At 35.2% G+C, this 26789-nt stretch overlaps 1 protein-coding gene across 4 annotated transcripts in view; it reads right to left on the bottom strand.

Moving 5' to 3' along the window:
- The window catches only part of XRCC4 (X-ray repair cross complementing 4), a 295443-nt gene that overhangs the window by 161589 nt on the left and 107065 nt on the right, over nt 1–26789 (bottom strand). For 3 of the 4 annotated variants that reach the window (XM_004009065.6, XM_042250729.2, XM_060415986.1), the window contains exons 4-6: nt 9924–10090; nt 3486–3638; nt 2363–2466 (exon numbers count right to left, since the gene is read on the bottom strand). In XM_004009065.6, coding sequence (XP_004009114.2) covers nt 2363–2466; nt 3486–3638; nt 9924–10090 — 424 coding nt within the window. The remainder of the gene's footprint in view (nt 1–2362; nt 2467–3485; nt 3639–9923; nt 10091–26789) is intronic. The other variant, XM_060415987.1, reaches the window with a different exon arrangement.

Raw genomic sequence — 26789 nt, 5'->3', positions numbered from 1 at the left:
GAAAGTTATGACCAACCTAGATAGCATATTCCAAAGCAGAGACATTACTCTGCCGACTAAGGTCCATCTAGTCAAGGCTATGGTTTTTCCAGTGGTCATGTATGGATATGAGAGTTGGACTGTGAAGAAGGCTGAGCGCCAAAGAATTGATGCTTTTGAACTGTGGTGTTGGAGAGTTCCTTGGACTGCAAGGATATCCAACCAGTCCATTCTGAAGGAGATCAACCCTGGGATTTCTTTGGAAGGAATGATGCTAAAGCTGAAACTCCAGTACTTTGGCCACCTCATGGGAAGAGTTGACTCATTGGAAAAGACTGATGCTGGGAGGGATTGGGGGCAGGAGGAGAAGGGGACGACAGAGGATGAGATGGCTGGATGGTATCACTGACTCGATGGACATGAGTCGGAGTGAACTCCAGGAGTTGGGGATGGACAGGGAGGCCTGGCATGCTGCGATTCATGGGGTCGCAAAGAGTCGGACATGACTGAGCAACTCAACTGAACTGAACTGAACTGAATTACTATCTCCTCCTTGAAATACTTCCTTGACTTGGCTTCCAAGATACCACACCTATAATATTTGTGGCCCCCTCATTCTACTTTGTTGGTCTCCTCATCTTTCCCACCTCTGTACACTCAAGTGTGTTAGTATGGCATTCTTGAACCACTGATCTTTTGTCTTCTCTAACTCCCTTGAGATCTCAGCAAGCTCTAAATACCATTTTCACTTATATGTCAGCAGGGAACCCTCCCTCAAAGTACAAATTTTTATGTCCAGCTCCCTGCTGAATATCTCAGAACTAATGTTTCTGAAATTGAGGTGCAGACCTTCCTCTTACAATCTCTCCCAAATTGGTAGTTCCCTCAATTGCTTGCCTTCAGTATTTCATTCCAAAAAGCTTACCATCATTGCTGTCTTTCCCTTCTAATTCACTTTTTCAGCAAATCTTGCTGCCTCTAAACATTTCTAGAATCTTCCCTTTGTTTATCACCTTCACTGCTTTCCCTCAGGTCTAATCCCCTCTAATCCTTCACTCATTGTTAAACTAGCTTTCTGTCTGTTATATGTTCTTCCATATTGATCCTCCTATAGTGAGGACCCTATTCTCAACACAACAGATTAATCCTATTAAAACAAGTCAGATCATGTCACTTGACTGCTTAAAACTCTGCAACAGTTTCCAGTATCACTGAGTGCAAACCGAAATCCTTACAATGACCTGTGAGACCCTATACACAATCTGGCCTCCCTCATCTCCTAATCCTTCCTATCTTTATCTTTTCACTTTATGCATACTGCTCTCCATGCTATTGCTTGAACACATCAGGCAAACTCACACATCAAGGCCTCTGTACTTAACTGCTTTTTCTACCTGGCATGTTCTTCCCAAAGGTAGACTTATTACCTTTTTACCATGGTCTTTTCTGGTACCTTAGCTAAAATCACAACCCTCATTGTTATTTCCTTCCTGACATCTTTTGTTATCCTTCCCTGGTTTATTTTTCTCTTCAGCATTTATCACTACCCAACAAACTTAAATTTATTTACCTTGTTATTATCTGTTTCCCTGCCTAGAATTTAAACTCCATGAAAGAGGAACTTTCTGTGTTTTGCACCCTTACTGCATAGAAAAGTTCTCAGTATATAATAAACACTCAAAAATATATTTGTTAAATAAATGAATCAGAACATTTATACCAGAACCTTGTATGTATAAGGTGAGTTCAAGGGATCCTACCTCTAGGAAATTTGTAAAACTCTAGAAAAATAATCCATGAGTTTAAAAAGCTGCTGGTCTGTTGGATTAAGTAAGGCTTAAGTACTTTGCCATTTCTCATCTTTTTTCTTAACCCACCTCCCTCTATTCTAGCACTTTTCTGAATAGTAAGAGAAATCAACAGCAATACCACCCTGAAAGTGCCTGATCTCGTCTGAATAGTGAGAGGACTTAATCTCAGGATAATCTAAACCATTCTAGATCACCCTGCTCCTTCATGTAGCTCTAGCCGGATAAGACCTCAAATGTTAAAGGCAGCCAGCTTTCAGCTGGAGATATTTAGCATGCAGTCATATCTTGCTTACCATTGACCCATCTACGCTTAATAAGAAACATTATACCTTGGCATACACGTGTATGTATATGTGTGTATATGCTTGTTTGCTTTGTTGCCAGTGAGTTGCTGCATTTTATAATGAATATTAATTTTTAACTTTAAGCAGCTGTGGTTTTAGAGTAAAAACCCTGAAAAATGTTTGTAGAAAAAATTATTTTCGAAACATTTTTCTTTATGGTTTGTTACCATAATAAGATATAAGCCCAAGTGAGGTATTCATCAAAAGAAATATATGTATTTACTTTACCTGGAGTTAACACAGGATTAGACAGAATTTCACTGTCCTCATCAGTACTTTCATCATAGACTGCATCTCTGTCAGTAGTCATTTCAGAACATGTTGGAGTTTCCCTAGAAAGACAGAAAGGTGGAATTAAAAATTATTGGTTCATTCTTGGCCAGGTCTCAAATTCACCAGTAAGTATTTATAGAAAATATCCTTAGAAAAACATTATAATTAACAAATATGTATTCAAATTATGTAATTAAGAAGCACTTTAAAGACCATTTGTTAACTCTCTTAAGAACAAGTGTGTTTTACCTAATGTAAATGTTGTTTAGTGCTCACTGTAATTAATTCTTGAATCAGTTTATTATCATTTATTTTTCATCTGTCAAATCACAATACTACTCTCCTAAATTATCTTCTGTGTGTCACAGAGTGGTCAGCACTTTACTGATTTCAAAGCAGTTCTGCCTTTGAGCAGAACTCATTTGGTCTTCCCCAAATTCTGAGATGGCTACCTTTACTCTTATTATGAAGATAGTCAAGTGAGGCACAGAGAGTTTAAAGGACAAAGCCAAGTATCATTAGATATCAGTACCAGATCAACACTTGAACTAGGATCATCTGATACTAAATGTTACATTCTTTATATTATGCCATTAGTAAATTTGTGCTTTCTCTCAGATTCAGGAATAATAGACCCAAACCTACATCAGTTAATGCCTAAAGTAATTATAATCGTACAAGCCACATCAGCCATAAGTCACCTATGATTCTTCCTTAAAAATCAAGTACATATTCATGCTCAGAGCCATTTGATCCTAAAATTAACAACTACTTAGATCAGGATTACAAACGTGTGCCCAACCTCTGTGGATCTGCAGAAGATGAAAGTTTTTAATTACTATATTCCTTAGTGATACCAAAGAATTAAACTACTATTATTTAGCAGTCTCATGGCAGTTTTATGATTTAAGTGCAGGTGTGACTGATTCTCCAGTCCACTGTAACTGACAACCACAGCATCCAACCCCAGCCTATGATATGTCACTAAAAAGTTTGCATCTAACTTTCATTAAGTTTGGGAAGAAATTCCACTGAAATTTATGCTTCTGCCATCCCCAAACAGAAAGGTCAAAAATACATCTTATGTTCGATGTTCTTTTCCAGTTCTTGAACTTCATTTAACAATTTATGTAAGCTTCTGATCTTTGCTTTCTTCTCATTCAGCACCAGAATGAACCGTTTATAAAGATCAGTCTCTACAGCTTCCTTAGCACTCACACATTTTTCAAACCTAAAATGTAAATAAAAAAACCAATTAATATATGGTGTGGGGTTTCTTAGCATTATTCAATCTAATACTGAATGAAGATGATTTAAAATTTCTTTTCAAGAAAAATACAATTTAAATCATTTTAAGTAAAAATTAATTAAAAATAAACAATTCCAACTTAAAAAATCACTTTAAAATGTTTTCATTGATTTAAAGTTTTATATTGGTAAACAAATAATTAGAACTTACTGTTTATTAGCATTTGTACTTTACACATTGAGAAAAGGATCAAAATTGAAAATTCATAGCAAAAAAGCTTTTAAAACACCTAAATGCCTAAATGTAATAACTTATGGAGGAGCCTGGTAGGTTACAGCCCATGGGGTCGCAAAGAGTCGGACACGACTGAACGACTTCACTTCACTCCCTTCACTCACTGCATACTTTATCGCTGGAGAAGGGAATGGCAACCCTCTCCAGTGTTCTTGCCTGGAGAATCCCATGGACAGAGAAGCCTGGCGGGCCATGGTCCATGGGGTGGCAGAGAGTCAGACACGACTGAAGTGACTGAGCACACATTCACATCTTTGGCTTATTTCCAAAAGAACATATTTGTGAGAAATTTGAAACAAGGGTAACTGTAGCCTGTTTCTGGTACTTTGTTAATATTACTATAATAGCAACCATGATCTTATTTTGGGATTAAGTGATTTACCTAATCTGTTCTCCCAAAACTGCTCCATAGTAAGAACATCATATACCAAGTTGTATTTTATAATCCAGCACACACACACACACTTAAATGCATGTACTTATAAAATAAATGAAGGCATCCAACTTGAAATTTCCAAGGAGATATGTAAAACACTATATACTTTAAATTTAGGTATATAGGACAAAACATAAAATTCTTTATCATTTATAATTTTTTCTACAATATTCAAATGAGCTAATAAGAAACAGTACTAACTTTAATCCCTCATATATATATATAAAGAAGGCAGACTAGCAGAAATTGAATATACTTGATATGTACCTACACACAGACAATGAATAAACCTCTATTTTAAAGACTAAAACATAAATTATTTCATGCAATATATTCATTTAAAAGTAGTTGAGGACTTCTTGAAGGAAAGTAACTCAGCTCTGTGCTCTGTGATAACCAGAGGGGTTGGACTGGAGGGTGGGGTGGGAGGGAGGCTAACTAGGGAGGGGATATATGTATATATTATGTATACATATAGCTGCTTGTTGTCAACAGAAACCAATACAACATAGTAAAGTAATTATCCTCCAGTTAAAAAAAAACTAAAAGGGTAAAAGCTAAATACAAAAAACACTGAATATTCAAAATAAAATATTTCTGGATGGGAAAACAAGGAATTTAAGAATAAATGTCAAAAACACAACAAAAATGAGAGCAGAAACAAGGCGATTTCCTAGAAAATAACACCTCAAATAATACAGATTAAATGATAATCCAAAATAAAACAATACACAAATGTTAACATGTGGTACTTAGTGCAGTAATCCTTATATTTTCAGCTCTGACCAAGTTTATACCCAGGTCAGGGTTGTTCAGCAAAAGAATATCTGCACAGAGTTCAGAAGACAAAGAATGCTAAAAAGAAATGGAAAAGAAAGCAGTGGTAAAGAGATTTAATAAGCCTTTAAGTACTGAAGAAGATGGTAAACAGCTGTTCCTCATCCTTTCTGATGACAGAATAAGAGGAAATGGCCTTCAAGTATACCATAAAGGACCCAGATTACCAATAGATGGAAGGAAGAATTTTCTGCCTGTGACTGTTCTTAAACAATGCAATGGGCGACCAACAGGAGTTGAAGATATCTCTTGAGTCTTTAAATATCAGACTGAATTCATCTGGCTATAATGCGATCCTAGCTTGAAGGCAGAGAAGAGCTTTCAAGGTCTCTTCTATTCTAATGATTCCATGAGTGTCAACCCAATTCAATCTGCTGAAAACTGCCTCCAATTATAGGTTTAATAACTATAACTCAGAGTAAAGCTAGAGAGTTTCTAACTTGATGTTTGAGTACAAACAAAAGACTTATTCACTAACACGGAACTTGAGAATTGTTATTTGAAACTAAGAAAGAAAAACCAGTGACATAAATATAGCTAATGACCTAAGGATTTACATACAATAATTCTAATGCTTTCTCTTTCATATAAATTATACAAAAGTAAGTGAATCCAGTAATATCACTTGTTTAAAATGGAGCTAAGATTGCAATTATTAAATAGCAAATAAAAAATAACAGCAAATATATGTTTAAAGTATACATGCTAAAGCTCATCCTTTTCACTCTTATTGCAATTCTTCATTCCTTACCCAAACCGTATTCATTCTCCCCCATCATCCCAAATAGAAATAGCTTTAGATTTGGCTCTGATTATAATGATACATGTTTAAACACAAAAATATATGCAAAAAATACTCTCAAGAAGTAAGAAAATTTAATGCACAGTTCCAGACACACACTTCAGTTCAGTCAGTTCAGTTGCTCCATCATGTCTGACTCTTTGCGACCCTGTGAACCACAGCCCACCAGGCCTCCCGGTCCATCACCAACTCCCATCACTAAACCCATGTCCATTGTGTCAGTGATGCCATCCAACCATCTCATCCTCTGTCGTCCCCTTTTCCTCCTGCCTTCAGTCTTTCCCAGCATCAGGGTCTTTTCAAATGAGTTAGCTCTTTGCATCAGGTGGTCAAAGTATTGGAGTTTCAGCTTCAACATCAGTCCTTCCAATGAACACTCAGGACTGATCTCCTTTAGGATGGACTGGCTGGATCTCCTTGCAGTCCAAGGGACTCTCAAGAGTCTTCTCCAACACCACACTTCAAAAGCATGAATTCTTCAGCACTCAGCTTTCTTTATAGTCCAACTCTCACAACTATACATGACCACTGGAAAAACCATAGCCTTGACTAAACAGACATTTGTTGACAAAGTGATGTCTCTGCTTTTTAATATGCTGTCTAGGTTGGTCATAACTTTCCTTCCATGGAGTAAGCGTCTTTTAATTTCATGGCTGCAATCACCATCTGCAGTGATTTTGGAGCCCAGAAAAATAAAGTCAGCCACTGTTTCCACTGTTTCCCCATCTCTTTCCCATGAAGTGATGGGACCAGATGCCATGATTTTAGTTTTCTGGATGTTGAGCTTTAAGCCAACTTTTTCACTTTCCTCTTTCACTTTCATCAAGAGGCTCTTTAGTTCTTCTTCACTTTCTGCCATAAGGGTGGTGTCATGTGCATATCTGAGGTTATTGATATTTCTCCTAGCAATCTTGATTCCAGCTTGTGTTTCTTCCAGCCCAGCTTTTCTCATGATGTACTCTGCATATAAGTTAAATAAGCACAGTGACAATATACAGCCTTGACGTACTCCTTTTCCTTTTTGGAACCAGTTTGTTTTTCCATGTCCAGTTCTAACTGTTGCTTCCTGACCTGCTTGAGAAACCAAGTCAGGTGGTCTGGTATTCCCATCTCTTTCAGAATTTTCCACAGTTTATTGTGATCCACACAGACACACACTAGTATCATTTAATTTTCTCCTTCTAGATATTCTTTATCTAAAGATGTATTTTACAAAAAATGAGATACCATCCATATTTTTGGTAATTCACATTTCTCCTCTTAACATAAACATTTCCCATGATATGCTTTTTGCTCATATAATATCCTATTCTCTATTAAATATGTTTCAGACCTATCTACCATAGCTAAGTGAATTCTCAGCAACTATTTTGTACCTCTCCTCACTCTCCAGGCACATGTAGTTTGGAAAAAAAATCTGATAAAGAAATGATTGAATCATGAATGGACACTGATATAAGACTAATCAGGAGCAGCCCAGGAAAATGAACTGTGACTAGGCCTAAAGAGAGGGCCTCAACTCTATTTTCTATGTGGATAGATACCTAACTCAGAATGTCCATGTCCTATTTCTAATCTCTCTGAAGACTCTTGACCAGTACTACTGCCTTATGGAAGCAGTAGTTGTAAATCCTTCACTCATTTCCCAGCGAACTAAGGCTCTGGACGGGGAACAGTTCAGGAAATACAGTTTGGCTGTGACCAATGTGTATTTACAACTCTTTAAAACAGCCACTTTCTGTATGATAGGAAAGAAAACCAAATTTGGAAAATAGGTAAAGCTACTAATCTAACATCTGGAATTCATCCAGAGCCTAGAATTCTCTGGAGTAGATTTTGTTTCCTCTGTTTGGAGGGCTATTCCAAGAACACACATCTTCAATTTCTGAAAAAGATATGTGATCCAGTATTCAGAGAAAAAATAATAAGAGTAGATGGAGCATAAGACTGGTGACAAGCTACATGGCTGTGCATTTGATCAAATAGGTAACTTTTGTCACAATAACACAACAGAATTTTCTGGATAATTCAGAAATAGCAAATTGAGCATCGGTGCAACACATATTATATGTACCCTCCTCACTCACTGTCTTACAGCACAGGGTGTATTTGTCTCTACTGTCTCATCTTTGTTCCCTGCTGATTTCCCTCCTATGGCAGTGGTGTGGAATACTGATGAGACAATACCTCTTTCAACCTCTGGCAGACATTTTAAAGCAATTTGCTCAAGTACCAAGTACCCAGTCTGCATTTTTGTGGGCAATTTGTGGATCAAATTTCCTATCATTCTGAGGGTATTTTGAGTTTTTAAAATAATGGCGTATCACAACCAGAGTACATCTCCTTTCATTTGATTTATTTTGAATATAAAATAGAAAAATACATCCAGAGTACTGGTTTAAGTCCCAAAACATGCTTTCTAGAACATTTTATATTAGTTCACAGCAACATGAATTTCAAAGAGAAATAATAACATATTTCAAAGAAATAATAACATATTTTTCTGTATGGTTTCTTGTAATTTTCATTTGGTCTAACTATAGAATTGGAGATAAAAATTAATTAAGAACTAAAAGAAAACAAGATACTTTATTAATATAAAACCGAGAGTCAAATATAACCAAGTTTTAGGTGATAGATGTTAGGTTCATGCCTTACATTAATTAATAAATATAAATGAATGTATAGAAATTATTTCTTCTAGTAAACCTCATTTATACATAGATATATTGATAAAAACCCTTCATAGTTTTCATACACTTCCCCATATACTTACTGATGCACATATAGAACAATATTAGTGAGCACCCTAAAAAGACCCTAATTTGATAAATGTTCAAATGTTCTTATGTTTATGGACTGAATAAAAGATAAAAAATATTTATATACTGGATATAATAATGAGCATTATTACTATTTTATATATTTCGCATAATTCTTTCATATGTTACAATGTATATGCTAACAAATACATGAATATTATATTAATATGTCTTTGTAGAGATTTAAATATTCACAACATACATTTCTTTCAAATATCTTTTATATAATGGAGTAATACAGCTATTCCCTGGACCAGCCTAGATCATGATATAATTGAGAAAACTGCATAATTGAGAAGATAGGTCACTTTCTTCTTCATTGTTTGAAGAGGCAAAACCAGGAAAATAAAGGCTTCCAAATGTCTCATCCAGCAGTAACAACTACTTCTTTTTAAAATGCTGAGAATATGAACTTTCAATCAATCTGCAAAAACTAAGTTTCTCTCAGGAGCCAAAACATACTTCACCTGAAATAGATGTCATTCATAAAAAGATTTCAAATAAGGAATCAACTATACTTATTTATATTTCATTTCTCTTCTTTATTCATTATTAATCTCAGAGGTTAAAGCGTCTGCCTGCAATGCAGGAGACCCGGGTTCAATCCCTGGGTGGGGAAGATCCCCTGGAGAAGGAAATGGCAACCCACTCCAGTATTCTTGCCTGGAGAATCCCATGGACGGAAGAGCCTAGTGGGCTACAGTCCACGGGGTCGCAAAGAGTCGGACACAACTGAGTGACTTCACTTTCACTTTAATCCTTATAAATATCAAACTTCCTAAACTTTGCTTGCTATTAATGGGTTCTGATCCCCACTGTCCAATTACTTCTTACTGTTATTAGTTTTCTGGTGTCACCAAATACTAATGACCTAAAAGTGTTGCTGTTCTCCTATATTGTACAATAACGACCAATAATTTAGTTTAATCACATTAAGTAGAGGTATAATCAATGACACATTTTGTTTTAAATATATGATAGTCTACATATAGCATAAGGGTATAAATCATTAACTTAGAGCTACAATAATATAAAGAGCTTAGTGTTCTTAAGATACAAGCACATTATGTACACACCGTCCTTGAACATCATTCCAATCTCTCAGAAGCCTTTCATTTTCTTTCTGCAGGTGCTCATTTTTGGCTTGGCTTTCTGCAATGGTGTCCAGGCAGTGACAAATAAGTTCTCTAATGACCTCAGCTGGGCTTGCAATTTTCTCTAGGTTGAAGGAACCGAGCCTGAACTAGGATCAAAAGAAAACATGATTAGTTTTGGGAGAAAATCAAGATTGAGTGGCCCAGTTTTAAATATATATATTTCCTTCTGAGAGGGAAAAAAAAAAAAGGTGTAAGATTTAAATATAGTGCATTTACCAGATATAAATACAGTGAACAAAACTACTGGGCAACCTCCTACTTTCTTACTAAAGTTTATCATATAAATCAACATAAAATCTAAGAAAAAAAATTAAGTGTAAGTCACTCTCTCACATTTTAGCAGAAATGAAAACAACATAAATACCATAAAAACATGCTACCATCTGTTTCTACTGTCTAGTACATATTTTAAATCACTATATATCTTCCCTGGTGGCTCAGATGGTAAAGCATCTGCCTACAATGCAGGAGACCCAGGTTCTATCCCTGGGTTGGGAAGATCTCCTGGAGAAGGAAATGGCAACCCACTCTGGTACTCTTGCCTGGAAAATCCCATGGACGGAGGAACGTTGTAGGCTACAGTCCATGGGGTCGCAGAGTCAGACACGACTGAGCGACTCTACTTTCACTTTCATACTCAGAATAATAAAATAAATTTCACATGAAAACTCTTTTTTGGGGGGGCCACACTGCACGGCATGCCTATAGGATCTTAGCTCCCTGACAAGGAGTGGAAACCATGCCTCCTGCTGTACAAGCACAGTGGTCTTAGCCACTGGACCATGAGAGAAGTCCCACACATGAAGATTCTAAACTTGAGTTTCTGTTAATACTGATCAGAAAAGCTATCTTTGAAGAAAGAGCAAAAATTTTGTAATATCTGAGAGAAATATAGGGTTTTAAATTTATAAACCTGGGAACAGTAATTACTTCTCTGTCAAAAACCAATAATTTATTACTATAAATTATAAATGATAATGTCATATGTCAAACAAGTACTTTTGTGTAGAGGTAAGATATAAAAATATCTTAAATCTTCTACTAGAGGTCACTACAAAATAAAATAGTTTAATACATCTTTATTATAGTTAAGGAATTCTAAAAGAGACACAGGCTCTCCTCGTTTCGGTAGATAAAGATACTAAAACACAATGATTTAATAATAATGACTATAATTATCCTTGGGATTCCCTGGTGGCTCAGATGGTAAAGAATCTGCCTGCAATGCGGGAGACCTGGGTTCAAACCCTGGGGGCAAGATCACCAGAGGAGGGCATGGCAATCCACTCAAGTATTCTTGTTTGGAGTATATTCATGGACAGAGGAGCCTGGTGGGCTATAGTCCATGGGGTTGCAGTGGGTTGGATATGACTGAGCAACTAAGCACACAGCACATAATTATCCTTACTTATTAGAATTATTATAACTAAAATAAGATTTTAAATGACAATTAAAATTATATAGCTATCATATCTTATAATTGAAATATAACTCAAGCATAGCACAAATATAAACTCATTTAATCATCACCAAAATGGAACTATTATTATATCCATTTTAACTGAAGTTCAGAGTGGTTATCTAACATATCAAAGGAATAAAATCAAGATCCCACTATGCGATCCTGTTAAACTATTTGCTGACATAAGTGAGTATGCTAGACAAACAAGTAAGAGGAAGAACTAGCTTCAGAATCTACACATGATTCTAAACAGAGATTCTAAAGGCACTGAGTAGGTGGCAATATTGAGAGTACAGAATTTTTTGTTTGTTTGTGTTGTTATTTAGCCTCCTGGATAAATAGTTTCTATTATGGCATTCACTGATAGGAATATTTCTAAAGTATCTTGTTTGTGAAGGAGCATTCCTACAAATATGTTATATATAGATTAAGAAATACTTAACAATGACTGATAATTCTGAGACTAATCATATCAATCAATCTACAAATAAAACTAAAAGTCCTAAAGTAAAACTCCAGTGTTTGCAATCTGAGTGGTATTTTATAAAATAGTTGTTTAACCCCACAGAGTAAACTTTTCTGGATGAATTACATTTACCAATTTACTTTTAAATTTTCAGATCAAAACCACGGATAGATGTTTTACTTAATATCATAGAAACTTTGTAAAAAGATTTAAATGCTGAGAATTCCTAGATGTTGAAAAATATTTACATATACTTGCTTAAAATATAAAGGAAATCAAAGGCTTTTATATTCTTGTATTAGTTCAGTTCAGTTACTCAGTCGTGTCCAACTCTTTGTGAACTCATGGACTGTAGCACACCAGGCTTCCCTGTCCATCAACAACTCCTGGAGCTTACTAAAACTCATGTCTATCGAGTCAGTGATGCCATCCAACTATCTCATCCTCTCTCATCCCCTTCTTCTCCAGCCTTCAGTCTTTCCCAGCATCAGGGTCTTTTCCAGTGAGTCAGTTCTTCGCATCAGGTGGCCAACGTATTGGAGTTTCAGCTTCAACATCAGTCCTACCAATGAACAGTCAGGATTGATTTCCGTTAGGATGGACTGGTTGGATCTCCTTGCAGGCCAAGGTACTCCCAAGAGTCTTCTCCAACAGCACAGCTCAAAAGCATCAATTCTTTGGCACACAGCTTTCTTTATAGTCCAACTCTCACATCCATACATGACTACTGGAAAAACCATAGCTTTGACTAGACAGACTTTTGTTGGCAAAATAATGTCTCTGCTTTTTAATATGCTGCCTAGTTTGGTCATAGCTTTTCTTCCAAGGAGCAATCATCTTTTAATTTCATGGCTCCAGTCAGCATCTGCAGTGATTTTTGGAGGCCCCCCAAATAAAGTATCTCACTGTTTCTAGTGTTTCCCCATTTATTTGCCATGGAGTGATAGGATCAGATGCCATGATCTTAGTTTTCTGAATGTTGAGTTTTAAGTTAACTTTTTCACTCTCCTCTTTCATTTTCATGGGCACATAATAATAATGTATTATGGGCACAAATGTTATACAAGGACTGAAGTGTACTGGTTCAGCCACAAAGAAATTTTGTATGTATTTATGCATTTTGTTTTTGAATTCTAAGCAGGTCATAATGGCTGCTCATTTGTTTTAAAATGCTTTAATTTGTTTTATCTCACCTCTTTCTGTCTCTTAAAAGAATGGAAACAGACTAAGAAAAATTGTGCTTTATTTCAATGAGTACATACAGTTGTGTATATACATATATATAAAACCTAAATTCAGCAATTTGAGCTTCACTCTAATTAGAATAGTAAAATTATAATTTTTAAATTATAAATTTAAGCTGAATTCTAATTTTAACAGTAAAATTATTATTAAATTATCATTTTTAAATAGCATAATTATTATTATTAAACCTTTACCCAAAAAAGACTTGGAAAACTTACAAGAAGTTTGAAATTATCTCAGACTATTTGTCACATCTGATTTATTTCTCGTAAACTTAAAATCAAATGGCCAAAAACTCTTGCTTTGAAGTATGTATAATGAGTCCATTTAACAAGTATTTAAGTTTAAATAGGAAAGTTTTATCTATGCAAATTATATAATAATTGAAAGTAAACTGGAGTATTTAACCTTTAAAGCTTCTCTTATGCAAACAAACACACATAAGATAAAGATCAGACATAGAATATTACTTGTTTGAGTCAATACAGAAGAAAAATGAAGCATATTTTATTTTTAGACAATAGATTATCAGTAAAACATAAACCCAAATCATGATTTTATATTCTTACATTTTCACAATTGTCCGGCAGCTTTGACTAAGATGGACATTTGGAAAGGAAAGAATTTTTTATCACTTGGAAGTTGCAACAGTGTCAATGGATAATGTATCATTATCCATTGAGTGTTAAATTCAGGCTCACATTTTGATCCTGAATGAAGTAAAATACAAATGGACAGGTAAACACAACCCCCTAACCTATTTTAGATGGCAGAAGATAAAGGTAACAGTTTTAAACCACTAATAACAAACAACTTCCTTCAAAGTATCATTCAAATGCTTACATTCAAAATTCCAAAAGAGAATTCTTCAGTTTTTTTCTTGGCTACTTAGTGTAGAACAAGCTTAAAATGTCATTTCTTCTTAAGAACAGGCAAGCATTTTTCAGTTTCTATTTTTCTAATTATATTCACTAGTTTTGGGTCATTTAACAGGTGTGAACATCTGTTATTTGAAACAATGAAAATAATCAAGAAGTATTTAAAACTCAATCCAAGAAAAATATTTTACTTGAAATATTCTGCTTATTTTGTAGAAAAATTCTGGAATGTATGAGAAAATGAGTCGTCTGGACCATCCTACCTGTATTCACACAGTTCAGAACCAAGGCAGGAAACGCCCTTTCACTCTCACTACCTCTGTTCCCGCCTGTCCACTTTGTCACAGATGTTAACGGACCACATGCCCAATTGCACTGGACTTATCAGAGGTCCTCAAATCAGGCCTAATGAATTGAGAAGCATAAAATATTTCTGCGCTCTAACTCTACATCCAACCCATCTTTATACCATCCTTCAAATAAAAAGTGGAAACTTTAAAAAAGTGTTAGCAAATTCCCACAAAAGTAACATTGGATGGTTGTGTCGATTTAAAAGTCCTTTCCTTTCGTTTTTTGTTGGACATGTAAGGCTATTAACACAGCTATTCTTTATTAGTTCTGTAATTTCAAAATAATCTGCAATATAAAATTAGGACTTCAAATAGTAAAACCAGAGTCAGAAACCACAATTAAAGACATTTTGAAAACATGTCTCTTCTTTAGAGGCATGGGCAAAAATAAATTTTTTTTGTAGTTAGTTCTTAAGACCTTATGGTGAATTTTCTGTATACAGATCTATACTAAGCACCTCACTCAGTCTATAATCTATGATTTTAAGGTATGTTTTTATTTTTCTTTGTCAAAAAAGTTCAAAACAATTAATTTTTTGAATACTGGTAATCATATTAGGTTGCACTAGTTGACTCTGTCATTTATTTTAGCAAGCAACACAAACAGAGCATTTTCTATCTGATGCATTAAAAATTCACAATTTCAGAAAACATATCCATTTTCTTTAGCTGATGTTTTATTCTGGACATCTTTAAATGCAAGATTAAATGCCATACCCTTTTACCCATCACTTCAAAGCCCAGATCAAATTCTCTTTATCTACTTTAGCCTGTATTAGCTTCTCTACTCTTAATAATTCAGATTTGTCTCACACAATTTTTCACTCAGTTTCATCCTCTGTGTATCTCTCTTGTTGCTTCAGAAATGCAGTGTTTTCCTTTAAATTTTTAGTTCTTTGAGATCAGAGACCATATCTTATATGTCTTCCTTAACTTCCACATTGTCTTATAGAGCTCTGGACATGTATTGCTCAATAAAAGACTTAAATTTTTTAAAACTGCTATGATATTTATTAATAAGTGAATAAAATTATAATATTTCAGGTAAAATAAATAATTGGGACAGTGATACTCTAAATACAAATTAAGAAATCTTGAAGATATTTAAGAGATAACAGTTTTAATTGTATTGAATAGTATAATTTCAGCAAAAGGGCATGAATAAAAGACTGTGTAATAGCTCTTGATACTGTGATAATACATAGGTTTAATAAAACCTAAAAAGATTTGTTTTTTGGAAAATGTAAGAATGTATATGTACTGTTTTCAGGTTCTTTGGAATGGCCACACAGATAAAAGAGAATATATAGCATCAGTAAAATACACAAAATAAACAGTAATTTCAGGGAAATTGTTTATTGTCACTCCAAATGTTTCTGGGGACAGGACGATTCTCAAGGTGTAAGCTGAACTCTGCTTAGAATATATCAACTAAAGAGACTGATACGTTATCAAAGTAGTCTAAATAACCTTGCAGAATTAATCTGTTACTGTCTTGGGAACCAAGATGTAAACCTAAAGGAAAAGGAGGAATAAAGATATCTTGAGATGATTCCTAGGCAAACAGATGGAATTCCTTTTTTTCAGTTTGTGCTTTTAATTTATTAACATGTTTAAAAAGTTTAGCTGTGTCTAGATATATGCACACTAAAAAGCAAACCCAATTCATTATAGTTTGTAATACAGGATATTTTTATATTATAGAAAAACATATAGCTGTAAATACACAGTTGTTATAATACACAATTGCAAAATTCTAGTAATAAAGGAAACAAGTCAAGTTACATAGTAAAAAGGAAACTAAACTGTCTTATTTTGGACTAGTTACATTAATCATCAACGGTATTTTTAATCAAGAATAATATTTTTTACTAAGTATTTCTTACTAAGATGTTTGTACCATTAACTCTTTGGTTTTGTGACCTGCTTGAAACATTATTATACATTTAAATTTAAAATATTACAAATGAACATTCCTAGGTTGACAACTTGGAACTGAGAAAGAACTGCAAAATGAATAGGAGTTTTCTATAACAGATAATCTGAGACATCTATTGTGATTATTAATTCTAACTTTTCCAATTAATCTTTTTCTTAGTGGCTGTACTAGTTTGCATTCCATTTATTGCTTGCAGAAATGAAACATTTCTTAAGATGATCATATGAGCCATCCGTATGTAGTTGGAAGGCTGTCCTTATATACTTCCGAATTCCATATCATTTTATGTCCCCTAACTGATCTTAGATGAGTTTTATAGTGATCTAGGTGGTTATTGTTAAAGCATTGTATAAAGATAAGGTGTCCATAAAATATTGATATATAGTACCATACTATGAGTAGTAGAGCATCTAAGAAGTTATTCTGGATATTCGATTATTATACAAAATTAAGTTCCTGGTAGCTTTTGCATCTGAACATGATAGAATCAGCCAGAAATGTCTTTTAATCAGAACATTCTAAACCAGTGACGTACCTAGGTTGACAACTGGGCATATTTATCTTCCACAGTAGCTGGAACTGAGAAAAGAATGCTGATAGGACTTTCTAAACAGATAAGAGAACTATTGTGAGACTATTAATCTCAACTTTCCAATTATTTTCTTGCTTACATTTCTTAAAGCGTATTTAAAATGTTTAAACATCTTAAGATGATTATATGATCAAGTAAGACTTGCATATGCAGGGCTTCAGATGTGTAGACCCTGTACGTCCTTACAATCAGAATGCAATAAGCCAAAAAAAACCTGAGTTCTAGTATAGATCTATAAATTATTGGCATTTTAAGGGTATGCTGTATGCTGTAATATATTAAGTATCATCTAAGAATTATTTGGTATTCATGATTACAAAATCCATTAGTAGGAATCAGAGAAATGAAATGAAAAGCCCAAATGTCTTGGCAATAAGAGAATTTCAGAAGTTACTGTTACTTTAAATGACTACAAATGTTTATTCCATTATGTCCTTGAAATAGAGATGGTGAACCTTTTGGTTCACGGAAAATATAGTAAAAAGCAGATTTATCTTAGTCTAATTAGGAGTTATAATAAACAATGAAAAATACACTATACATGGATTTAGAATCAACAGGTGACACTAGTGGTAAAGAATCTGCTTGCCAATACAGGACACGTAAGACACACAGGATCGAACTCTGGGTTGGGAAGATCCCCTGGAGAAGGGCATGGCAACCCACTCCAGTATTCTTGCCTAGAGAATCCCCATGGACAGAGGAGCCCGGTGGGCTACAGTCCATAGGGCCACAAAGAGTCAGACATGACTGAAGCTACTTAGTATGAAAGGCTTTAGCAACAGTAAATTGGATTGGGGGTAGCAGGGGAGGTAGACGTCAGGGGTTGCCTATTATTTACCTGTTACTTTAAGTTTGATATTAGGTTCTGAAAAAGAAACAGTACCTTGGATCTCCTGGCACTCTACTAAATCTCATTAACACTTATCCAATCATGTCTTCATAGTATGCTTCTCTGTCTTTCATTTACAGCATAACTGGTAATATTTCTTAGATAGGACCCTTGATCTAATTCTCTTTTTTCTCTGTAGAGTTATACGGTTATCCACAATATCAACTCCCATTATTACAGATAAGTTGAAAAATTGCCAAATGTGTATCAATAGGTGATACGTTTTCTCATGTCAGGACTTCTATAAACAATTAACATAGTATTACAATATCTACTTGCTTTTTTCTTTAGTTCAATTCATTTCAGTCACTCAGTCATGTCCAACTCTTTGCGACCCCATGGACTGCAGCACGCCAGGCTTCCATGTTCATCACTAACTCCCAGAGCTTGCTCAAACTCATGTCCATCGAGTCGGTGATGCCATCCAACCATCTCATCCTCTCTCATCCCTTTCTCCCCCTGCCTTCAATCTTTCCCAGCATCAGGGTCTTTTCCAAGGAGTCGATTCTTTGCATCAGGTGGCCAAAGTATTAGAGTTTCAGCTTTAGCATCAGTCCCTCCAATGAATATTTAGGAATGATTTCCTTTAGGATTGACTCGTTTAATCTCCTTGCAGTCCAAAGGACTTTCAAGAATCTTCTCCAACACCACAGTTCAAAAGCATCCATTCTTCAGTGCTCAGCTTTCTTTATGGTCCAACTCTCACATCCATACATGTCTACTGGAAAAATCATAGCTTTGACTAGACAGATCTTTGTGGGTTAAATAATGTCTCTGCTTTTTAATAAGCTGGGTAGGTTGGTCATAGCTTTTCTTTCAAGGAGTAAGCGCCTATTAAATTCATGGCTGCAGTCACCATCTGCAGTGATTTTGGAGCCCAAGAAAATAGGTCTGTTACTGTTTCCATTGTTTCCCCATCTATTGCCATGAAGTGATGGGAGTGGATGCTGTGATCTTCATATTTTGATGTTGAGCTTTAAGCTTTTTCACTCTCTTCTTTCACTTTCATCAAGAGGCTCGTTAGTTCCTCTTTGCTTTCTGCCATAAGTGTGTTGTCATCTGCATATCTGAGGTTATTGCTATTTCTTGCAACAATCTTGATTTCAGCTTGTCCTTCATCCAGTCTGGTATTTCAAATGATATACTCCGCATATAAGTTAAATAAGCAGGGTAACAATATACAGCTTTGACGTACTCCTTTCTCAATTTGGAACCAGTTCATTTTTCCATGTTCAGGTCTAACTGTTGCTTCTTAACCTGCATAGAGGTTTCTCAGGAGGCAGGTAAGGTGGTCCGGTATTCCCATCTCTTTAAGAGTTTTCCACAGTTTGTTGTGATCCTCACAGTCAAAGGTTTTGGGGTAGTCAATAAAACAGAAGTAGATGTTATTCTGGAAATCTCTTGCTTTTTCAATGATCCAGCGGGTGCTGGCAATTTGATCTCTGGTTCCTCTGCTTTTTCTAAAACCAGCTTGAACATCTGGAAGTTCACAGTTCACATATTGCTGAAGCCTGGCTTAAAGAATTTTGAGCATTACTTTACTAGTGCATGAGATGAGTGCAATTGTGCAGTAGTTTGAGCATTCTTTGGCATTGCCTTTCTTTGGAGTTGGAATGAAAACTGACCTTTTCCAGTCCTGTGGCCACTGCTGAGTTTTCCAAATTTGCTGGCATATTGAGTGCAGCACTTCAACAGCAACATTCTTAGCATTTGAAATAGCTCAAGGAATTCCATCACCTCCACTAGCTTTGTTCGTACTGATGCTTCCTAAGGCCCACATGACTTTGCTTCCAGCACATCTGGCTCTAGGTGAATGGCCACACTATTGTTATCTGGATCATTAAGATCTTTTGTGTTTAGTTCTTCTGTGTATTCTTGCCACCTCTTCTTAATATCTTCTGTTGGTACATACTGTGTCTGTCCTTTATTGTGAGCATCTTTGTATGAAATATTTCCTTGGTATCTCTAATTTTCTAGATCTCTAGTCTTTCCCATCTTATTGTTTTCCTTTATTTTTGCATTGATCACTGAGGCAGGCTTTCTTATCTCTCCTTGCTATTTGGGAACTCTGCATTCAGTTGGGTATGTCTTTCCCTTTCTCCTTTGTCTTTAGTTTCTTTTCTTTTCTCATTTATTTGTAAGGCCTCCTCAGACAACCATTTTGCCTTTTTGCATTTCTTCTTCTTAAGAAGGGATGATTTTGATCCCCGCCTCCTGACAGTGTTACGAACCTCCATCCTTAGTTCTTCAGGCACTCTATCAGATATAATCCCTTCAATCTATTTGTCACTTCCACTGTATAATAGTAAGGGATTTAATTTAGGTCATATTTGAATGGTCCAGTCATTTCCCCTACTTTCTTCAATTTAAATCTGAATTTTACAATAAGGAATTCATGATCTAGACCACAGTCATCTCCTGGTCTTGTTTTTGCTGACTATATAGAGCTTCTCCATCTTCAGCTACAAAGAATACAATCAGTCTGATTTCAGTACTGACCATCTGGTGATGTCCATGTGTAGAGACATTTCTTATGTTGTGGGAAGAGAGTGGTTGCTATGACCCTCAGTGTGTTCTTTTGGCAAAACTCAGTTAGCCTTTGCCTTGCTTCATTGTGTATTCCAAGGCCAAACTTGCCTGTTATTCCATGTATCTCTTGACTTCCTACTTTTGCATTCCAGGCCCCTATGATGGAAAGGCCATCTTTTTTTGGTGTTAGTTCTAGAAGGTCTTATAGATCTTCATAGAACCGTTCAACTTCAGCTTCTTCGGCATTAGTGATGGGGGCATTAACTTGGATTACTATATTAAATGGTTTTCTTTGGAGACAAACAGAGATCATTCTGTCATTTTTGAGACTGCACACAAGCACTGCATTTTGGACTCTTTTGTTGACTATGAGCGCTACTCCACTTCTTCTTAGTGATTCTTGCCTACAGTAGTAGATACTGTTATTTTTTTTTCTTGTACTAGTCCAAATGCCACAAAAAGATGGGAGCTATATATGACTCAAATTAGCATTCCCTTTTTTACATGGTTAAATATAAAATGTATTCATTCATTCATTTATCAGACTTTTTGAGTATGTACTATGTGCTAGGCATTGGAGACACTCTTTTGAACAAGAAAAACAATTTGTCTACTCACTTGGTCTTTATATTTTAGTAGAGGACTGACAACACCAATGAGCAAATAATAATTTCACCCAGTTGTAGATTTAAGGAAGAAAATAAAATGGTAATAAGATAGTGACTAGAGGGCAGAGTATGCTTAGATACAGTGGTCACAGAACAAGTCCTTCTGAAAACTGAGATGGAGAACAGAGATGAGATTGGAAAGGTAGACAGGGAACTAGACCACGTAGGATTTTGTGGACTACAGTAACAAGCTGAGAACTCACTCTAACAAAAAGCCCTCAGAAGATTGCAGACAGAAAAATGAGTGCTTACAAAGTACTCAGCATTTCCTCTAAGACTGTCCCCAGTCTGCCCACCCTCCAATTATTCAGGCCATGTGTAATCCCTTCCCCTGAAGTGCAGGTAGATCTGTGACTTGCTTCTAATTCTAACCAAGAGAACATGGGAAAGATGACACATATCAGAACTTCAGATAAACCAAAAGCAAAAAGCAAAAAAAAATATATATATATATAAATATACATATATGTACATATATAATATACGAGGAATTTGGTTTGGAATCACGCTCATTTTCAAGTTATTTTAGAAGGAATTCATATTTCTAATATAAAAGTAGTGAAAGTGAAGTTGCTCAGTCATGTCTGACTCTTTGTGACCCCATGGACTATAGCCTACCAGGCTCCTCCATTCATGGGATTTTCCAGGCAACAGTACTGGAGTGGGTTGCCATTTCCTCCTCCGAGAGATCTTCCCAACCCAGGGACTGAACACAGTTCTCCCGCATTGTAGGCAGACACTTTACCATCTAAGCCACCAGGGAAGCCCAGGGAAGTTCTAATATGAATTACAGAGCAATTTCTCCATTCAGGATCATTATACTTCTTTAATCAAGAGTTATTTTTATGGCCTTTGGTTGTTTCTCATTGTTAATTTTTTGTTTCCATTTTCTTTTTTAAACTTTTTTTTTAATTGAAGTATAGTTGATTAACAATGTTATACTAATTTCCAGTGTACATCATAGTAATATGATATTTTTATAGATTATACTCCAATTACCATTATGATAAAATATGGATTATATACCCTGTGCTGTCCATTATATCCTTGCATCTTATTCATTTCATACCTAGTAGTCTTTGTCTCTTAATCCCCTTTCTCTATTTTGCTCTTTCTCTCAACCCTTCTCCTCACTGCTAAGCACTAATTTGTTATCTGTATTTATGAGTCTGTTTCTGTTTTGTTACATTCATTCATTAGCTTTATTTTTCAGATTCCATATTTAAGTGAACACATACAGTATTTGTTTTTTTCTGTCTGATTTACTTCACTAAGCATAACACCCTTCAAGGCCATCCATGTTGTTGCAAGTGGCAAAAAATTCATTTTTTTAATGGCTGAGTAATATTTCATTGCGTGTGTGCCAGATATCCTTTATCTACTCATCTCTAGATGGAAACTTAAATTCATATCCTAGCTATTGCAAACAATGCTGCTGGGGTGCATATGACACTGGAGTGAATATACCTTTTCAAATTAGTGTTTTCATTTTCTTTGGATATACTCTCAGGAGTACCACTCTTAGATGGTAGTTCTATTTTTAGTTTATTGAGGAACCTCCATACTCTTATCCATAGTGTCTGCTTATTTTTTAATCAGACTCCCTACACTGTAGCTAATAAGACTACCAAATGATCTGTAGGTAGAAATATGAATGTAACCACCTACTTAGTTTTGTTTTTTGTTATCTTGAATTCCTTGGTCATATAAAAAGCATTATATGGTATATGGGAACCTAAGCAATCTCTGTTTTAGAATCCTAATTCTGACATTTATTTTAAGTGGTGTCCTGCACAGGCAATTGTAACCACTGCATTCTAAATGATAACTTATCCTATAAAAAATTCATGAACAAAATATAAGGTCTGGCCATGAAGAATTTTACAAATAAACCACAATGGACATAACACCAAATGGCACAAAAAACTCTACTCTCTAGAGACAGTTTGAATTGGATATGTCTTCTAAAAGTGGTTGATTACTTTAACACACAGTAGCATTCCAGTGTGGCTATGACAGAGAAAAATCTCACTGGGGAGATCACTGTTGCTGTTGCTTAGTTCCTAAGGCCTCATGGAAACAATAAGGAAGCAAACACTGAGGGCGGCGGGGAAACTTACAACATGATAAAATATCTTACTACAAGATACTTAGGAAATATATCTTAATAGGACATAGTATGAAATATAATGGAATGATTTATTTCTGTATTTAAACCAGTTTACCCTGTTTAGTAAGAACTGCTCAGGCCCCTCATAACATTCTCTTAAGAAAATTTAACTGAAACAACAGAATCTTGTATTTTTTTCTGATTATAAATCCTGGACTTTTGCCATTTTAAAAACTGCGTAAACTTAAAGCCAACCTCCGTTCTTCCACTCCTGAAGCACCGAACTATATGTATTTGATGAAATAGCCTGACTAGTTAAAGGCGTTGTATTGACATTAGAACTTTCTGGAAACAGCAACAACAAAAAATCATAAACACTTGTGTTAACTATAACTTCATTTCCTTAAAATCAGTTATTATAAACCAGTAAACTCAAAACATGTGATCTTTAACAAGCCACAGAGGTACCAAGTATTTTTAAATCCAAGTTTAAATGAATTGATAAAGTATAGGAATCCAGAAAAAGATATGTTCATTTTTTGTTTGGCTTATGAGTTTCTACCAAAAATTCTTCACAAAGCTTAATAACTGTCTTTTTAAACTATGAATTAAAAATGCTTCTGTCAGATTTTTCATCCCAAAATATTCACTAAGAATCCTAAAAAAAGCACCTATAATAATGTAGTGGCAGATCTCTAACAACCAAATCCCAATCAAAAATATTTATATAGAAAACTAGTAATACTTTGATTTATTTTGTTATTGACCTAGAGACAAGATAAAAAGAAATTACTTGTCTAAAAAACATTTCAAATTTTTCAAGGAGTTTTATTTTAGGTGATAATTACCTAATAGAAAATCTACTTGTAAAGTATAAAAATTAGCAACTATTTTTAATGAGATTGAGAAGAACTGGAGAGCACAATGGATGGTAACCATTCATTTAATTGAATTTTCTTGCAAAGAAAAATGTAATTAAAAATTAACATTGAGATAGTTCCAGTTTAGATAATAGCAAGGTAAGCTGTATTAGATTAACGCTCCTAAAGATAACAATAATAAACTCTGATGGTTCTCTCCTATTTGGAAAAAAACAAAAACAAAAAACAAAACCCTATTTCAAGGACTGGAGAAAGACAGAAAGCAGGCAGCAAGGTGAGAGCACTCAAACCAGGTAAGAGCCATGTTTATGTGACTTGCGCCTCACATGAAATCTCCAGTCCTAGAGCTCATGCAGAACAAGTCTCACCAGAAGTCATGCATCCAATTCATTGCGACCCCATGACTGTAGCCTGCAAGGCTCCTCTATCCATGGCGATTCTCCAAGCAAGAATACTGGAGTGGGTTGCCATGCCCTCCTCCAGGAGATCTTCCAACCCAGGGATTGAACCTAAGTCTCTTAAGTCTCCTGCATTGGCAGGCGGGTTCTTTACCACAGCATGTGAAGTGAAGTCATTCAGTCATGTCCGACTCTTTGAGACCCCATGGACTGTAGCCTACCAGGTTCCACCATCCATGGGATTTTCCAGGCAAGAGTACTGGAGTGGGGTGCCATTTCCACATGATACAATTAGCCAAAAGAGACAAAAAAGAGAAGGAATTTAAAAAGCAGAAGAAATGCATGAACTGAAAGATTTAAATTTCCAAATGGAAAGGTCCCAGCACACTTGATTTAACAGGGATCTCATAGCAAGGTACAGCATCATCAAACTTCATAGCATTTGGAACAAAATGAGAATCCTAAAAGATTCCAGAGCAATAAAATACATTATATGTAAATTAATTATAAGGATTAGAATAGCACTGGATTTCTATAGCAAAATTGGATACCATAAGTCAATGAATTACTATCCACAAAATAAGACATATCCAATGTGATGAAATAAATCAAATTATACCACAATATTTTTCTAATAATAGTAACACTTATTGAGTACTTACTATGTTTCAAGTATTATGTCAATTAATGACTGAATACATTCAGATTTTGAGCTCTGCATCTACAGCTAAAGTCATATAAGGAATACATGGTATATAGTCAATAAGTTTTTGTAGAATCCTACATAAAAATTTAAAATTTGATTAAATATTCTTTAGTTCCTACCAGGTATACTACAAGGCAATCTTACATCACAGAAAGATGCATCAGGTAGAATATTTGCTTTACATAAATGTAAAGAGAGCAGTAGCATTTTATGAGGTCTACAATGTTAATAGATTAATTTTAGAAAAAATTGATACAAACTATACCCTGAATCTTTAGCCTTTACAAGTTCAAAGTATAAATAAATGTCAAAATAGTACAGCATTAAAATTGCTGTTTTCAATGAAATAATGTCATTACTAGATGAAATACCAAGTGTTTTGTGGTAACTATGTAAATAAGTCATGTTACATAGAATAACACCTTGCTGTTAGCAAATTTTAAAACCAGAAATCTAGTCAGTTAAAGTCCAAAAGAAATCAACTCTTTTGGCATACAGCAGTTCCACTTCTGTGAACTGTTTCTTATGAAGCAATCTCAAATGAGAACACTTACTCATTGCCAAAAAATGTCCAAATGGTATAGCAGTTATTGTGTTTTGACAATGCAGTGATCTCCATTCATTCAATGGGGTGCTAAAGGATGAATCTGTAACTCATGTAAGGGAGTAGTAGAAAGGAGGGTGGCATTCTGAAAATACAGTATATACTGAGAAATAAGATTACATGAAAATTCACAGCCATTAGGGAAATAAAGTCAGACATAGAATGAACATTTCATGAAATTTTTTTAAAAATACTTTTTCTTTGTATGACTCAAAAGGTTGGATCAAAAATGTATGTTTAACCACTGGAAACACTTTAGTACCTATTGTCATGGTTACAACATGCTGGGTGGGGGAAGCATTCCCTTTAATAAGTCAGTTCAAAAAACTACAGAATGTAGACTCTCTAAAAATCATCATGATTTAAGTTTATAAATCAGTGCTTGGCTATAAATTGAAGCAGGCCATGCTGTCTGGTGTGCACATACAGAGTTCCTTTTAGAAAGGTAGCGCCAACAGGTTTATTTAACTTTTAAACTAGGCAAGTAAATTTCTCAAGATCATGACAAGTTTTGACAAGTTCATGCTTCGGATAAACTCAAATTTGCCACCAAAATATTGCTACCTGGGCCAGTGCATAAACCAAAGAAAGTTATATGGAGATAGCCAATTGCTTTTGAAATGACTGGACCTAAAGTCTTCCCAAAGGGATTCTATATATTAAGTGACAGCAACTGTCACAGTCCATGTGCCGTTAGAAGTATGGAAGTAGTTAGAACTATGGAAGTAGTAATTTTAAGTGAATAAACAGAAGATAGTGCCCGTAAGGTTAGGTTGTTTTCCTAAACTGGACAGAGCTAATATTCCAGTGTACTGAACATTAGTCTCACAGGAAACAGAAGCCAGGCATTTAGTTCAGTTCAGTTCAGTTGCTCACTCGTGTCCGACTCTTTGCGACCCCATGAATCGCAACACACCAGGCATCCCTGTCCATCACCAACTCCCGGAGTTCACTCAGACTCACGTCCATCGAGTCAGTGATGCCATCCAGCCATCTCATCCTCAGTCATCCCCTTCTCCTCCTGCCCCCAATCCCTCCCAGCATCAGAGTCTTTTCCAATGAGTC

Source organism: Ovis aries, chromosome 5 (assembly GCF_016772045.2).
Source record: "Ovis aries strain OAR_USU_Benz2616 breed Rambouillet chromosome 5, ARS-UI_Ramb_v3.0, whole genome shotgun sequence".
NCBI classification, from domain to species: Eukaryota; Metazoa; Chordata; class Mammalia; order Artiodactyla; family Bovidae; genus Ovis; species Ovis aries.
The sequence above is the reverse complement of the archived record's forward strand: the minus strand, read 5'-3'. Positions and strand labels throughout refer to the sequence as shown.